Raw genomic sequence first — 15298 nt, 5'->3', positions numbered from 1 at the left:
AGTGAAAAGACCTGGCCTGGAGAGTTCCCAAGATCCCATCCTTCTCTTCCGCTTTTCGAGGTTCGTCAGCCTAACATAGGGTCTTTTACATCTGAGGACTGGCTCCTCGTTGCTCTGAACCTGCAAAGTGTGCCAGGAGCCATAGACACCCATATTCTAACAACTTCTAAAGGTTAGTTCCCAAAGTACTACCTTGATCCCTTGCACCTACTGCCACCTGTTTGATGTGAGCCAGTCTGCCATCTTCAGGAAAATTCCTTCTTGGTACCTGCTGTAGTAGACAGTACCACTCAGAGCGTATAGTTGGAAAGGTAAATAATTTTTGGTTGAAATGTTAGAAAATTGTTCAGGCAAGAATGGCTAGGAATCACTGTTTTCTTTGTCAGATCCAAATGGAGTGATCATGCCTCAAGCAAATTCAGGTGAGTCAGATCTCTTGGAGACTTGGGACATTATTTTTGTTTTCTTCTGGGAGCAAGTCAGCCCCGCACTTAAACAGCGAAGAGTGAATCCATCTCTGGTATTCTCATGTTACCAGAGTATGTGACAATTTTAGTCTGTTACTAATGTACTGACAGACTTTGATTTTTTTCAGCTCTCAGAAGTGCTCAGAGGGTGAGAATGTATCCCTTTCTCCATGCTCCCTTCCTACTTCCCCCCAGTGCAATCAACAGTCTATGCAGGGTATTCGATCCTTCCAAACATGTCAAAAAGTGTACTGTGTGTTAGGTATCAGTGAGTGGTTCACTTTAGAATTTCTGTTTATTAAATTCAGTAACTTGTTATTTCAGATTCAGTTCCTTTTTCATAATGGTTTAATCTCCCAGTTGGTTATAGTCTGATTTATGGTATGAAAGCTGGTCCTATTCATACATTGCAATGAAGAAAACAAGCAGTAAAATCTATTGATATTGTATGTTCTTCCTGTGGTTTGGCAGATGAGTGTGGAAGGAAGTATTTTGTCTTTTTACTTCATTACATCTTAGCTGCTTAATCCAATCTTTAATCTCATTGCCTTGTTCCTGCATTTATTTTATCTGTTCAGAAATATGACAGCATTATTCCTGCTTCAGTCATGTAATCATATGAGTGTCTTTTTCCTTGCTATTATTCAGTTAGTTCTGAACTAGTCAAGTTCTTTTCATTTCTGCAGAAAAAAAAGTCTTTTCAAGAACTTTTGCCCTGAGGGGTGATGAATAAGTACATCAGTATTTTCTCCTGATGTGAATCCCCCTCCTCCCCTCCCCCCCCCTTAGATTCATCTTACTAATTTTGCAAACCCAGAGAGTATACCTCAGAATGTGGCACCTAGAGGATGTGATACACTGAGTTACATTCTGCATTAGATACTTACAGTAAAGAATACGTATTTAGAGATGCAATCACAAACATTTATAGACATGTAAGTGTGAATCCCCATCTGTTAGGTTTTTTTTACTTCATATAAATCTTGATCAGTGAGTTTCAGTGTGCTTCCATGTACTGTAGTAGTTTCTTACTATTTGTTGTTATTTGAATGTTTAGTCAATTAAAACAGTTGGGTGACATTGAAAAAAAAAACAATTTAAATGAAATGCAGGTTAAATTATTGTATTTTTGTGTATCTGTAGTAATTTGAATTCTGCGTTTTGAAATAGATTGTTTTGGGGTAAGGGAATGTAAACATGTAGTGGTTTATGCATGTAACTTTTAAGGGGGCTGTTTCCTCTGAAAAGGAGGTGAAGAATACAGAAAATCCATCATCTGGGCTATACGAACTCGAAACAAAATTGAATCTATTTTCCCAAACATTACTGCTTAATGTCTTTAATATATGAATTGAGATGAGACTGATTATTTAAATAGAATAATATGAGGAAGAAATTTTATAAATATGTTGTCTTCTGTTTCAAATGTCTGCTTTTGTCTTCTGATTCTTGTGTGGTGTAGTGTATTTACTCCTTTTTGGCCAGTTGAGCCCCAGAAAAAAGAAGAGCTTCAAGCAAGTACCTGACGGCATGTTTATTTTTTTTTCTCTATAGCTTCCTTACATATTTTATGTTTTATAAAGTATGTATTGCAGCTGTGCCACATTCATTTAGAAAATTCATGATTAGAAGCTGGCTTATAAGGACAAGTAAACTTTTTTTTTTTTAAGTGTAATCTCGATGTTATTATATGCAACTCTATTCATGTGATTGTAAAGGCTTCTGCAAGTCCTAAGGTACAGTCAGTTCTATGTAATCAATATTGCACAGAATCCAGCTAAGCTAATATATACACATACTTTTGATTTTTATTGATATTTAACATCTTCCAGATAGAAATGCTTGTTTCAATTCTAGATTTGTGTGTCCTAGTTCTTAAATGTTTTTATTCCAAAATATGCCACTCTGTGTCCGGATTCTTGAAAGTTTTTATTGCAAAATATGCCACTTTGGCTTATGACATTCTTTTTTATTTTTAATCTTAATACTTTGAGTTATAACTTTTCTTGGTTTTTATTTTAAATATGTATCTCATAATTATTGATCTTTTCTCCTGTTTTGATACTGATTTTTTAAATTATTTTTACATTTAATTATTCTCGCATTTAATACTAGAAATGATTAGCTAAGTTGCCTTCTTTTCCAAATATGAAACAATTTAATTTTATGTTAATGTGGTGTATTTTTTGTGTAAGACGTTCCTTTGTTGACTGTCGAATCTAAATTGTCTTCTGATGTTTGTTAATCCTTTCAAGTGTAGCTCCAGAAGCGTATGATATAAGTCCCTGAAACCGCTTTTCATTTCCTTACAATTGCTTTGATTCCGTGCTGTGCTGCCTAGAGGCATAGCACAGGGCGAGCAGAGGCTGGGGAAGCTGATGTTGCTTTGGGGTGCCTTAAGCTCTCCTGCTTATGAAAGGCCCTGGGGCTCAAGGAGGCTTTTGAAATCCTTTATTGCTGTATAGGGAACATTTCATTGACTTGGTAATGATTTGGCTATGCATCCTATAGGAAACCCAGGATTTCATTTACCTTTTCCCCTCAGCTTCCATATAAATGCTAGGAAAAGCCTCTTTGGATTGAAAATGAGCATTTACCCCCCCCCCCCCCCTTTATTCCTGTCTATCCTATTTGCCTTGTATTTCTCACGTGGGCTTTGCCATATAACTAAGTTTTTAATAAAAATCTTTCAAGTAAATATTCTAGGAAGGAACAATAACATTAGGGTAGGGTGATGTCTTTTGTTAATTTTGTTTTAAATATTGTCACCAGGTAGGAGTCTCAAAATTAGTAGCGGTTTCTTTAAATTCTTTCATATTAAGCATGATAAAAGTCTTTTTTTTTTTTTTTTTTCCTGAAACCAGGTAAGGTTGTTGTTTTACATAAACCAGCAGAAGCTGAGGAATTAGACTCCTCTTTGAAAAGCAGTGATTAAAGTTAATGTTTCATTGTCTTTGCATTATTCAAAATAAATCTTTATGTGCACATTTTTTTGTCAAATATGTGATGTGACTTACTACTGTGATGGTCCTTTCTGAGGCCATTGTGATTTGTTTAATAGCAAATTAAACGCCAGTGCACATGAATAATAGTATTTACAGAAAAGGTAATGGAATGTATACAGTTTTTCACATTTCATAGCCTCTACAGTCCAATTTTTTGGCTACTAAGTGGAGGTTAACTTTACAAAGGAAAATCAAAATTTCACATTATTTTGAACTTACAAATTGTGAGAAGGTGCAAACTGTGATCTGCAGATACAGATTTGTTGGCAGAATAATAGTCTGTTGTGTTTGCCCCAGGAAAAAAGTAGAGAATGGCTGATAGGAACATTGTCCAGAGTTCAACCACTGGTAGGCCTGACTGCCCTCGTCCTGCGAGCAGCCGCTTACAGAGCTGCTGCGAGTAGGCAGTGCTTCAAGGGAGCTGGGAAACTGGTATCCAGCCCCTGGCATTGGAACTGTTCAGCCTCACTGCTGAAATAAAGCTTTCCACAGGTCAAGTTTCTATAAATTTGTATAACGTTCTTCTAGAAAAGAGTATGTTTAATAAAGTTTAAGGTTGATATCCTTCAGACAGAGCAGTGTTAATATAGATTTGCATTAGAACTGTGAATGAACTGTGATTCTTCAGATTTTATCTGTAGTTCATTGTGCACAAGGCACATTAATACTGCGAAATTCTGGGTAGGTTATTTAGGATAATTTAAACAAGACTTTTTAAAAGAGAATTTAAACTTAGATTAGGTTTCTGTAGAGGTCTGAAAAGTTTACCTATTTATATAGGTTGAAAGCTCTTTTGAGCAAGGTCTGTGTTGTAATACCTTGCGTAGCACCAAGCAGGCTAACAGCACATGCAAAAACGAAATACCAACTTGTGTGCTGATATGTCAGTTGAATGATGATAAAGGTGTGACTTCAGTGGTATTTCACTCATTTTTGCTAGGGATGCAGTTCTAGCAAAACTTTTAGTAGACAAGATCAAATAATGACGAGTATGTTCCAGTGCTGTAGATTGATGACTGATGCTCATTTGGAGGAGTGTATTTACTAGTGTATATGTGAAGTTAAAGGTAGTGTAGTGATGTGCAGATATAATAGGAAATACTTCAAAACAGACTTGTAAAGTTGCCAGATAACTGAGATTATAGGTCTAATATATGCCATAGATAAGGTTATTTTGTGATATTTAATATATATGTAGCTATCTGTCTTGAATCCTTACCAAGTAAATGTTTTCTGTTAGTGTAAAACCAAAATTTTTCATTGGTTTACTTGCCCTTCTGCACTCATAAATTCTGTAAATATTTCATCCAGAAATAATGCTGTGCTGTTTTAAAACTATGAAATATATAATGGCTTGAGTAAACACAAAAACACCCATGTTTTATAATTAAGCCTTAAAATAAATATCCAAAGCCCATAATTCCTTTTGTAGCAGATGTTTTTTTTTTCTTTACTGTTTTGTCATTGAGCTGCAAAGCATTTTTATTCAGTGTTCTAGCTTTAAGCTGAGCAGTTTGAGTGGCTTTTATTTTTTCATTTTCTCACTTGGCAGCGTGATGCAATACTGCTTAACATAATTGAAAGAAATACAGCCTTGCCATTAAGGAGATTGCTGTAAATTTAAAACAAGTGTTTTGCTCTAAGTTGCTTAATGCATGGTATAATTACACATGAATACCCATTTTCCACCTGTTCGAATCGCAGCAGTTCAGTCTCTACCTACTGTCAAAATGTGTTGCCTACTTAACTGGAATTTATGAGTCTTTATTGTGCGTATGTTTAGGAGCAATACACAGTCAAGTGGAGCCTTTAAGCGACTCGTGGACTCGACTGAAACACAGCAGAGATTGGTTGTACGCTTCCTCCTACTCGTTTATTGAGTCCGATTTTGATCTCTCAAGATCTCTTGGAATTCATACTTTGATTGAAAACGTTGTCAGCTTTGTAAGTGGCGATGTGGGAAACTCACCGGGGTTTAAGGAACCAGAGGAAAGTATGTCCACCAGTCCGCAAGCGTCGATAATTGCAATGGAGCAGCAGCAGCTGAGGGCGGAGGTGAGCTGCAAGTTAAAACCTTTACTTTTCATAGTTGGCACTCATTTTATGTATTTTATTTTGGGAATTAATTTGAGAGCATTTACTTCTCTCCCCTCACGCACACCTTTGCTCTATTTTCCCCCCCTCTTTGCTCTATTTTTTCTCTTTATTTTTTTCTTCTCTGTATTATTCAAATTCTCTCTAATAAAGACTTTCTCCCTGTTTCTGCTAAAAATTTTTAACTGGAATTTGGAACTTACGCATAGCTCTGAAAGGAAACTTAAATAATTCCCTTTTAAAAAAGTATTTGAAAAGTAAAAAGCATAAAAAGTATTTGAAGAAAATTATTTACATAATGTTCTAAGCCTCTGACTTAGATTCCAGAAGAACATTTAGAACTTTCAGTGTACGCTTTGGAATTACACAAAATTATAACTGTGTGCAAACTGCTTCATTTAAGTGAACTTTTTTATGTAGTTTATTTGTCCTGGCTGAGTTGGACAAACTGCTCTATTACCCTAAAATCAGAAGACGTCATGCTGAAAAGAAAATATTTTCTTTAAAATTTATTTGTAGTTGAAGACGACCTCGTTCTAATTTCACAACTTGCTACTTAGTTAATACTGCTTTTAGTTAGTTAACGCTGTTTTGCTTGCTTTTATTTTTAGCTTCGTTTGGAAGCGCTTCATCAGATCTTAGTACTTCTGTCAGGGATGGAGGAAAAAGGCAGCGTACCATTAATGGGAAGTCGTCAAGGGCCGGGATTTCAGTCATCTTCATTGCTTACGTCTGTTAGGCTACAGTTTCTTGCTGGATGCTTTGGCTTGGGCACTGTAGGACACGCAGGTGCCAAAGGAGAGAGTGTACGATTACATCACTATCAGGTATGTGTTTTAAAAATTGGTTTCTGTTATTTCAATAACTGAATGATAAAAATGTATCAGTTGTTACAACAGTAATTTGTTTGACCCAGGATGGTATCAGAGCAGCCAAGAGAAGTATTCAAATTGAAATCCAAGTGGCTGTGCACAAAATTTACCAGCAATTATCTGCTACATTAGAAAGAGCTCTGCAGGCTAATAAACATCACATAGGTAAGTGAAAAAAAATTTGTAATTTGTAAAATATGTACTCGGATATGCAATACAATAGCTTATATGTTTGACAAAGTAGGTTTTGATATCAGTGGCCAGAGTTTAGCGGTGAGGTATTTGGCTGACTACTTTTCCTAGTAGAGATAAGCTTTTAAAGCTTTTTCTGTCTTTAATTTTCTTCAAGCGTCTGCCCTCTTCATTTTAAGACTAGTATTCTCAACCTTTCTATTTCAATAAAACATGTAGCACAGTCTTTTGTAGTCCCTTATTTCTTCAGTGTTGCAAAGTGATTTATAGGTTTGCGGAGATAAGCTGTTTTCTGAAGATATGTAAAGTCTCCAATTCTTTTTCCTTAATTCAGATGAAATTTCTTTAAAGCCGAAAACAAAAGACTAGGGCATCTTGCTTGTTTTGAAAACACTTTCTCCTGGCCTCCTCTACCAAACTGTTGCTGTGTGCATCTGTCCTTAAGGAATAGCTGGAACTCTGCACCTCACTGTGCATTTTTACATACAGTAACTGGGAGCTTCAGTACAGAAGCGAGTTGTATAATTTAGTGTGTTGGTGTAGCCTAATTGGCATGCTTATCTGAATTGTTCCATTGATTTTGCTTGCAACTAAAATGGAATTGAAAGCTATTGCTTGTAAATCAATTTGAAGTATAGGCAGATAACTGAGTATTTCACCGAGTTATCCCTACCTCAGAGAGAAAGTTTTTATTTCTTTTGAGATTCAGCCTCAGAACATTTGCATCACAAGCTCGATGTCACTGTACATGGCTTTTTTCCTAGAACAGTATTAGCATAGAGTGCATTGAGTTAAGAGGGCTTTCTGGTATACCAGAAATGCTACCTTGCAGGTTCTGACAGAAAGCTAGCTCTTTACTTGATAATTTAATTCATTAAATTTTATTAAAAAATCAAACTACTGCTGTTTTTAGTATTCTGGCTCTTAAAAAGCCTATTGATTAAAAACAACTTCATTTTAATTTTAGAAGCACAACAGCGTCTTCTGTTAGTAACAGTATTTGCCCTAAGTGTACACTATCAGCCTGTCGATGTCTCCTTGGCCATTTCCACTGGTTTGCTAAATGTGCTATCACAGTTGTGTGGCACAGACACCATGTTAGGACAACCACTGCAACTGTTGCCCAAAACTGGTATTTCTCAGCTCAGCACAGCTTTGAAAATAGCCAGTACAAGACTACTTCAGATCCTCGCTATCACCACTGGGTAAGTACTGAATAGTGCCTTACTTTCATAAAACCTAAGTCTTTTGGCTTTTCAGCACCCTTTAAAAATAATAATTCTTTTGTGTGAGCTTTCTTTAGGACAATAAATGTTGTTCACAAGCATATAAATGAAGAAAAAAAGAATAGTTACAATGTTCATGAGAAAGGTGCACGTAAGACTGATTGATATATTTAAATTGTAAATGAAGAATTTGGAACAGAACATTTGGTAGCTTTATGGGATGTAAAAGTCTCCTTACTCTAACTTGGCTTTGTGTTTAGATCTGTTGAGTTGATAGAATGAGGCTTCCTATTGCTCTGTAAAAGTCATTTGTGTGAAAGTGATGATAATGTTGTAGGAGTTCTTCAGAGCTGTACACTATGCTTCTTTTCAAAATACAAAGTTAATTTTCTGAGGGATAACCAGCATTGCTAGATCAGGAACACGATCCAATATTCAGTTAGTAGCTAAATACTTACTTTTTCTTTACTAAGCTAAAATTTAATGAAGAAAGTTTATTGTCAGCGGGAGTATTATTTTGTATTTAGTATATTTAGCTTCATTTCAGTGTTTATAAAATCCAATGTACTTTGTCTGTTGTTTAAAAACAGTCAGTCAAAATAACACTGTGGAAGTTGCAGTGGGATTCAGTTTAATGAGCTAAGTTGCTCTTTTTCCCTTAGAAAATATTGGAAAGATATCCACTGATTGTAATGATTGCACAGTTTTACAGCATCTTAAAAATAGAGTTCAAACAAGAATAATCTGCCAAATTCATGGTTATTTTCTCTATGTGACCTAACTACTCATAGGTACTTGTCACATTCTGCTAAAATGAAATTGAGGATGATGAAAAGTAACCTGCTGCATTAGAATGAATTAGCATCAGTGCTGTATTAGTCCAGTTTTCACTTGCACTGAGTTTATAGTCGTATGTTTAGGTTATTTCGTCTTGTACTAGATCTCAAATGTTCCTATTTTTACTTCTTAATATATAGAACCTATGCTGACAAACTGAGCCCAAAGGTGGTCCAGTCTTTACTGGATCTATTATGCAGTCAACTGAAGAACTTGTTATCACAAGCTGGTGTAATGCTTATGGCTTCCTTTGGAGAAGGGGAAGGCGAGGAAGATGAAGTAGAATCGAAGAAGACAGATTCAAATGGAGATAATGAAAAGAGAGACTTCAGAGGTAATGTTCTTGCATCATTTTTGTTATCGCTTGAAATACTGGCAAACATAATAAAACAAACTACTGAATGCTGAGGCCCTCACTCGCTCTACTGTATTGATTCTTTTTGGATCATTCTTAACTTTCTAAATTAGATTAAAAAGTCACCATTTTTTTTCTTGCTCATGTCAAATTTATGTACAAATCCTCTGATATACGAGTATTTTCACATAATTTCCAGTCTGTTATTAAGCATTTTAAATTACTGTAGAAATTGTATGTTTGAAGAGATTTTTAATTGTAGCTTGGTTTTAGATATACAAATGTTTTAGTTGTACTTACAACTGTATTTATAAGCAATTTAATGGCTGTGGAATTCATAAGATAGGCCTAAGAAATTAACTCAGTAACAGAATTAGTATATAATGTCATCTCTTTCCACAAACATACGCTTGTAAAGATAGAACAGAAATCAGAGCAGTGATGAAGCTTATTGTTTTGCGTCGAAAATCCACACAAAACAAAAATCCACACTGAAACCAATGATTGCCTTTTATATCACAGGGACATTTTATAAATACTTGTTGAATACCTGGTCATTTTATTTTTAGTTACAGATCAGTTTATTACCATTAACACGGACTGCCAGTATTTTCTCTTTATCTTCTAATCAGGTCTATGATATGCTTCAGATGCTTAACATCTATCTTTAAGTTGTTTGGCTCTAATTTATATTAAATATATAGAGCTTGGAAATACTGAAATGTGTGTGTTTTTTAATGTTTAACTGTATATGCAAATTAGAATATGTTGCTTTAGCATAAGTCCTAGTTTACCAAATGCCTATGTTCTACAATGCACTGTCTGATACTTGAATAGCTGTATTTTTCCAAATGGATGCTAGTCCACATAGTATAGCCTAACAATGTAATTTGGCTGTATTCTTCTCTGGACTCGCTGCTCTCAAAACTGAAAACATCACAAAACTCAACAGTGAATGTTTGCCTTATTTTTCTGATTTTATTTTGACTTTGAAATTGGTTATTTGTAGATACTGTAGATTTGTGAGTAAGGATATAAATGAAACCTTTTAAATTAACTTACTAGCTGCCCTCCGAAAGCAACATGCAGCAGAATTGCACTTGGGAGACTTTCTCGTTTTCCTGCGGAGAGTTGTTTCATCAAAAGCAATTCAGTCAAAAATGGCATCTCCAAAGTGGACAGAAGTACTACTTAACATTGCTTCTCAAAAGTGCTGCTCAGGTATGAACTTTTCAAAATGTACTCAATGGTTACTTGCATTTCTGTAGCGCTGTTCCTAAAAATAGGTCCTGTTAGGACGCATTATGTGGTGAACACCTAAAACTGATTGCAGTAGATGTACACAAGCTATGCTTTGAAACATTGTGCTGTTGGTGGCATGCAGGTGACTTCATAGGTATGTGCCTTATGCAGAAATCCTTTTTAGATTATTGATATACTTTTTGATTTTTTTTTAGGGGTTCCCTTGGTTGGCAATTTGAGGACTAGACTCCTTGCACTTCATGTGCTAGAAGCTGTCTTACCCGCTTGTGAATCTGGCGTTGAAGATGATCAGATGGCTCAGGTTTTTATATTTTGTTAAAAGCTTTTGTACTTATTTCTTTTAAAAAGTCTTATTAAACAGACTTTTGCATGTTTGGTATGTTTTCTCAGAATCCAGATCAGGTCAGAGTCAGTGCAGATGCTTGCTTATCTAACAGTACTAAATGTTTTGACATTTATAGCTACAAAACAAAGTAAAGCAAAGTAATATTATTTGTTGTCCTCATCTTGTATTTAAAATGATGTGAATCATATTCTGATACACCAGGTTGTTGAACGACTATTCTCACTTCTGTCCGACTGCATGTGGGAGACTCCAATAGCTCAGGCTAAACATGCAATTCAAATAAAAGAGAAAGAACAAGAAATGAAACTGCAGGTAATGATGCTTTTACTTTCTCTTTTGACTGAATACAGTTGAGTTTCTTTATTACAAATATTTTATTTTGTCCCATTTCTGATAGAAGCAAGGAGAGTCTGAAGATGAAGATGAGAATCTTCCTATACAGGAAGTGTCCTTTGATCCTGAGAAAGCTCAGTGCTGCATAGTGGAGAATGGGCAAATACTAACTCATGGCAGTGGAGGTAAAGGATATGGTTTAGCATCTACTGGAGTTACTTCAGGGTGTTACCAGTGGAAGGTAGGTTGTATAAAAGTGTATATCTACTGTTCTTTTACTGTGTTTGGAAAAATACTGTGACTTGTGAGCAATTACTCTATTTTTTGCTTAGGAAAGTGTTTTTGGATAGATGACCGTTTTGATCTAAAGTGATCTGTTTGTGACTGCTTTTGAGCACATTTGGAGCATATTTTCAGTTGCGAGTTTACAGATGGGAGGCTGTGAATCCATGTGGAATATTTGTGGTGGTGGTATTTTTCCCTTAGATTTATAGTCAGCATAAGTATGCATTGTCTTGCAATAGTTATCTACTGAGCTACATGGATTTTGTATTTCTCCTTTAGTGAATACGCTTTTTTCTTCCAAAAAGATAGATCAGCCTGACTGGCAAAGTTAACCTTTAATACATCATATAGAGTAATTTATTTAGACATATAGATAGATAGATAAACAGTTGTAGCCCTTGTCTGTACCATCTTTGAGCGCAACAGTTTTAGTGTGTTATAGTTCTTTACTTGAATCTACATCAATCACTCACTGTGAACTTGAGAAGTAAAGCTTGCTTATTTCTGTTACGTTATTATCACCACTAAACTAACTTGTGTGTGTGTGTGTGTTTTGAGTGAGAAAAAATATGACTTATTTGTGTGTTTTATAGAGTTTTTTTGGATGTTAGTGGGTTAAGATTAAATGACTTATCAATGACCAATTTTATGCACCAAGAGGTCATTTTATAGGTAGTGAAACACTTAAAAATATGTATAAGCATGTAGAATAAGGTAAACCTCTCATTGTTTTCTTGTTCTGTTAAAATATATGTTCTTGACTTTTTTTTTTTTCCGTACTTCTGTGTTTTGCTTACTAGTTCTACATTGTGAAGGAGAATCGAGGCAATGAAGGCACGTGTGTAGGAGTTTCTCGCTGGCCAGTACACGACTTCAACCATCGCACTACCTCAGATATGTGGCTGTATAGAGCCTATAGTGGTAACCTTTACCATAATGGAGAGCAAACTTTGACACTATCCAGCTTTACGCAAGGAGATTTCATCACATGTGTTTTAGATATGGAAGCAAGAACTATTTCTTTTGGTAAAAATGGAGAGGTATTTAATGGTTAATTGTTTCTCTTTGGTGTTTATTTTCAATAGTAATTTGGCACGTACATTTTGTATAAAGCTAAGCATAATGACTAAAACAAGACACATGACAGTTTCAGTACTTGCGAGGATTATAATACGGGTGTAACTTTGTCACGCTTCATATTTTTGCTTGTTAAAGTGTTCTGGTTTTTTTGATTTTGTTTTAACTAGGAACCAAAACTAGCTTTTGAAGATGTGGATGCAGCAGAGTTATACCCTTGTGTTATGTTCTATAGCAGTAATCCAGGAGAAAAGGTAACTTTTCATCTTCATAGATCATAAGTTTATACTTTCTTTTCTGTTCTATAATGTGGCAGTGTTTTGGATATTGCATTTTAAGGTTTTTTTGGTAGCTGACAGGTCCTGAGAATATCACTGTTTATTCATCATGACATACGTTATGATGTACATTAGCATTACATTATTTTCACACTCATTAGACTTTCATAAATTGCTGTATTGTGCAGTCTGTTCTAAATTTGAAATGTATTGTGCTACTTAGAATTACTTTACAAAACGAATGTTCTATACAAAAATTTGCAGCAAGTTCAGGGAAAACGTAGTCTAATGTGAATAAGCACGAACTGTTGTAATTTTCAGTATCTTTGATTTTGTAGGGATGCAGGTTTTTTCAGTATTAATGTGAATTTCTGAAGGAATCAAAACAAAAAAAAAGTGCTAGTACATCTTTCTGGTCAGCAGGAAAGACTCCCATATTAAAATAAGCTTCTGTAGGTATGTTGAGAGGATAATATTGCATATTGTTCTTTTTAAACACTTAGGTGAAAATCTGTGATATGCAGATGCGTGGCACACCAAGAGATTTGCTACCTGGTGACCCAATCTGCAGTCCCGTTGCTGCAGTGTTGGCAGAAGCTACTATCCAACTCATTCGTATCCTTCATCGAACAGACCGTTGGACACACTGCATCAATAAAAAACTGATGGAGAGACTGAATAAAATCAAAACATGCCTTAAAGAAGCAGGTCAAAAACTGAAGAAAAGTCGCTCAATTCAGAGTCGAGAGGAGAATGAGGTGAGAGAGGAGAAAGAAAGTAAAGAGGAGGAGAAAAGCAAGCATAGTAGGCATGGTCTGGCTGACCTCTCAGAACTGCAACTGAAGATGCTGTGTGTGGAAGTGTGGCCTGTTCTTGCAGTAATTGGTGGAGTTGATGCTGGTCTTAGAGTTGGAGGTCGATGTGTACACAAGCAAACTGGACGTCATGCCACCCTACTTGGAGTAGTAAAGGAAGGCAGTACCTCTGCCAAGGTTCAGTGGGATGAAGCGGAGATTACTATCAGGTATAGTATGCTCATTTCCTGCTCTTTCCACAAACTAGGGATACTCTGTGCTTGGAAAGCTTCAGAAGTAACATACATTTTACGTTAGAGTAAAACGTCAGAGTTAAATTTTAAAATAACATAGATGAATTTGGCTCTCTAAAACAAACATGAATTGAACTTTGCTATATAGGAAAAAATACTTGGTATATTAAATGTATATTTGATAGTTTGGAATTGATCAGCATCATTAGACTTCTTAATTTGGACTCTAGATTTCATAATTGTGGATGTGAATAGCTTGCCAGCTTTTTAGATTTGAAATTAGCTTTGCTTATTTTAGTAAGTTGTACATATTGGCTAACTAATACATTATTGCTGTCTTAATCTACTGTTTATAAACTGAACACAGCTTTTTACTGGGTAGTGCACACTTTGTTTTACGTGGTGAACCTGGTTCTGAAGAGAGTTCTGATTAGATTTCTCAGAATTGAGAAGAGATGTCTCTGCTGCATTGGCCTTTCCTTCCTGGGGGCCTGGAAAATGCTCCCGGGGGCTTGAGGAGGGGTCAAGGCCAGGAAGTGGGAGGATTTTCTCTTCTCATGGTGGGTGGATGTCAGTATCCAGATTAATGCTGCCTCGAAGCAGTACTTACTCATTCTCTGACCTGCATTAGAGAGCTAAAGGAGTGCCCATGTATTGATACTGTACTCTGGAGCTGTAAATTCTGCAAATGATGGTGAGAACTGGGCGGGGAGGCTGGAAGAAGGTGCTCCTTTTTCTGCCTTTCTTCAAAGAGAAAGCACTTTGAAGAAGCTCTGAAACAAACCTAGTGGTCTCTCTGGCCTCTGTGGTTCTCTCACAGGAATTGCCTGTATGTTGTTTGGGTTTTTTTGTTTTTGTTTTTGTTTTTTTTGATTTTGTTTTTTTGTGGAAGAGGTTTGAGTCACAAAATTCCTTAAACTCCTTATGGCCATAATTGATCCTTAATCTTCTGCAGAAATTGAGCAATAATTACTTTTTTTTTCCCCTTTTACACTAGTTATAACTACATTTGGAAACAACTGGGCTCAGTTCATGTCTTAGAACTGTTGCTGTTTTACATCTACCTTGTCTATACGTAAAGGCTATTGTCACTCTGCCTAAATATACTGAAGTGCGATTGATTATCAAATTTAGTCCAGGTGTATTTCAGTGCTATTGTAGTCCAGGTACTATTTCAGTGACGTGGTGCAGCATGTGTACATGGACAAGCTCTTAGCAATGCATTGAGTTAAGTTCAGAATATCCCTTAATTAAAAACAGATTAAAGCTTGCTTTCGTTTTTAAGCAGAAGTTAACGTTCTAAGAGGAGGAAACATTTGGTGGATTATAAAAGGAAGATTTTGAGATCCTAAATCTGCTGGATATGTGGAAAATACTAATATTATTCAAGTATAGCAGTTCAAAATACAACAAAAAATTATCACTGAGCGTGGGCAGACAGCTAGATAGACATACGTATCTGTTGGTTTTTCGGACCTGTATTTTAAAGAGTTACTGTCCTCTCAAGGGAATCTGTCCTAATATAACTAGAGTCAGCAGTATGAGGTATCAGTTGCATGCTCCTTTGTGATGAACATTTGAACAGGAAAGTGAGGTCAATCAAAGCTTTTGCTTAATGCT

The 15298-nt window shown here is 35.8% G+C and overlaps 1 protein-coding gene across 9 annotated transcripts in view; it reads left to right on the top strand.

Annotated features, from left to right (window-relative positions):
- Nucleotides 1-15298, top strand: part of HERC1 (HECT and RLD domain containing E3 ubiquitin protein ligase family member 1) — a 104273-nt gene that overhangs the window by 49764 nt on the left and 39211 nt on the right. For all 9 annotated transcript variants that reach the window (XM_062584069.1, XM_062584068.1, XM_062584074.1 and 6 more), the window contains exons 27-38: nucleotides 5256-5527; nucleotides 6178-6393; nucleotides 6483-6603; nucleotides 7598-7835; nucleotides 8834-9027; nucleotides 10114-10269; nucleotides 10506-10612; nucleotides 10859-10969; nucleotides 11055-11231; nucleotides 12076-12315; nucleotides 12523-12606; nucleotides 13134-13654. In XM_062584069.1, coding sequence (XP_062440053.1) covers nucleotides 5256-5527; nucleotides 6178-6393; nucleotides 6483-6603; nucleotides 7598-7835; nucleotides 8834-9027; nucleotides 10114-10269; nucleotides 10506-10612; nucleotides 10859-10969; nucleotides 11055-11231; nucleotides 12076-12315; nucleotides 12523-12606; nucleotides 13134-13654 — 2437 coding nt within the window. The remainder of the gene's footprint in view (nucleotides 1-5255; nucleotides 5528-6177; nucleotides 6394-6482; nucleotides 6604-7597; nucleotides 7836-8833; nucleotides 9028-10113; nucleotides 10270-10505; nucleotides 10613-10858; nucleotides 10970-11054; nucleotides 11232-12075; nucleotides 12316-12522; nucleotides 12607-13133; nucleotides 13655-15298) is intronic.

The sequence above is a fragment of the Rhea pennata genome, chromosome 10 (genome assembly GCF_028389875.1).
Source record: "Rhea pennata isolate bPtePen1 chromosome 10, bPtePen1.pri, whole genome shotgun sequence".
Classification (NCBI taxonomy): Eukaryota; Metazoa; Chordata; class Aves; order Rheiformes; family Rheidae; genus Rhea; species Rhea pennata.
The sequence above is the reverse complement of the archived record's forward strand: the minus strand, read 5'-3'. Positions and strand labels throughout refer to the sequence as shown.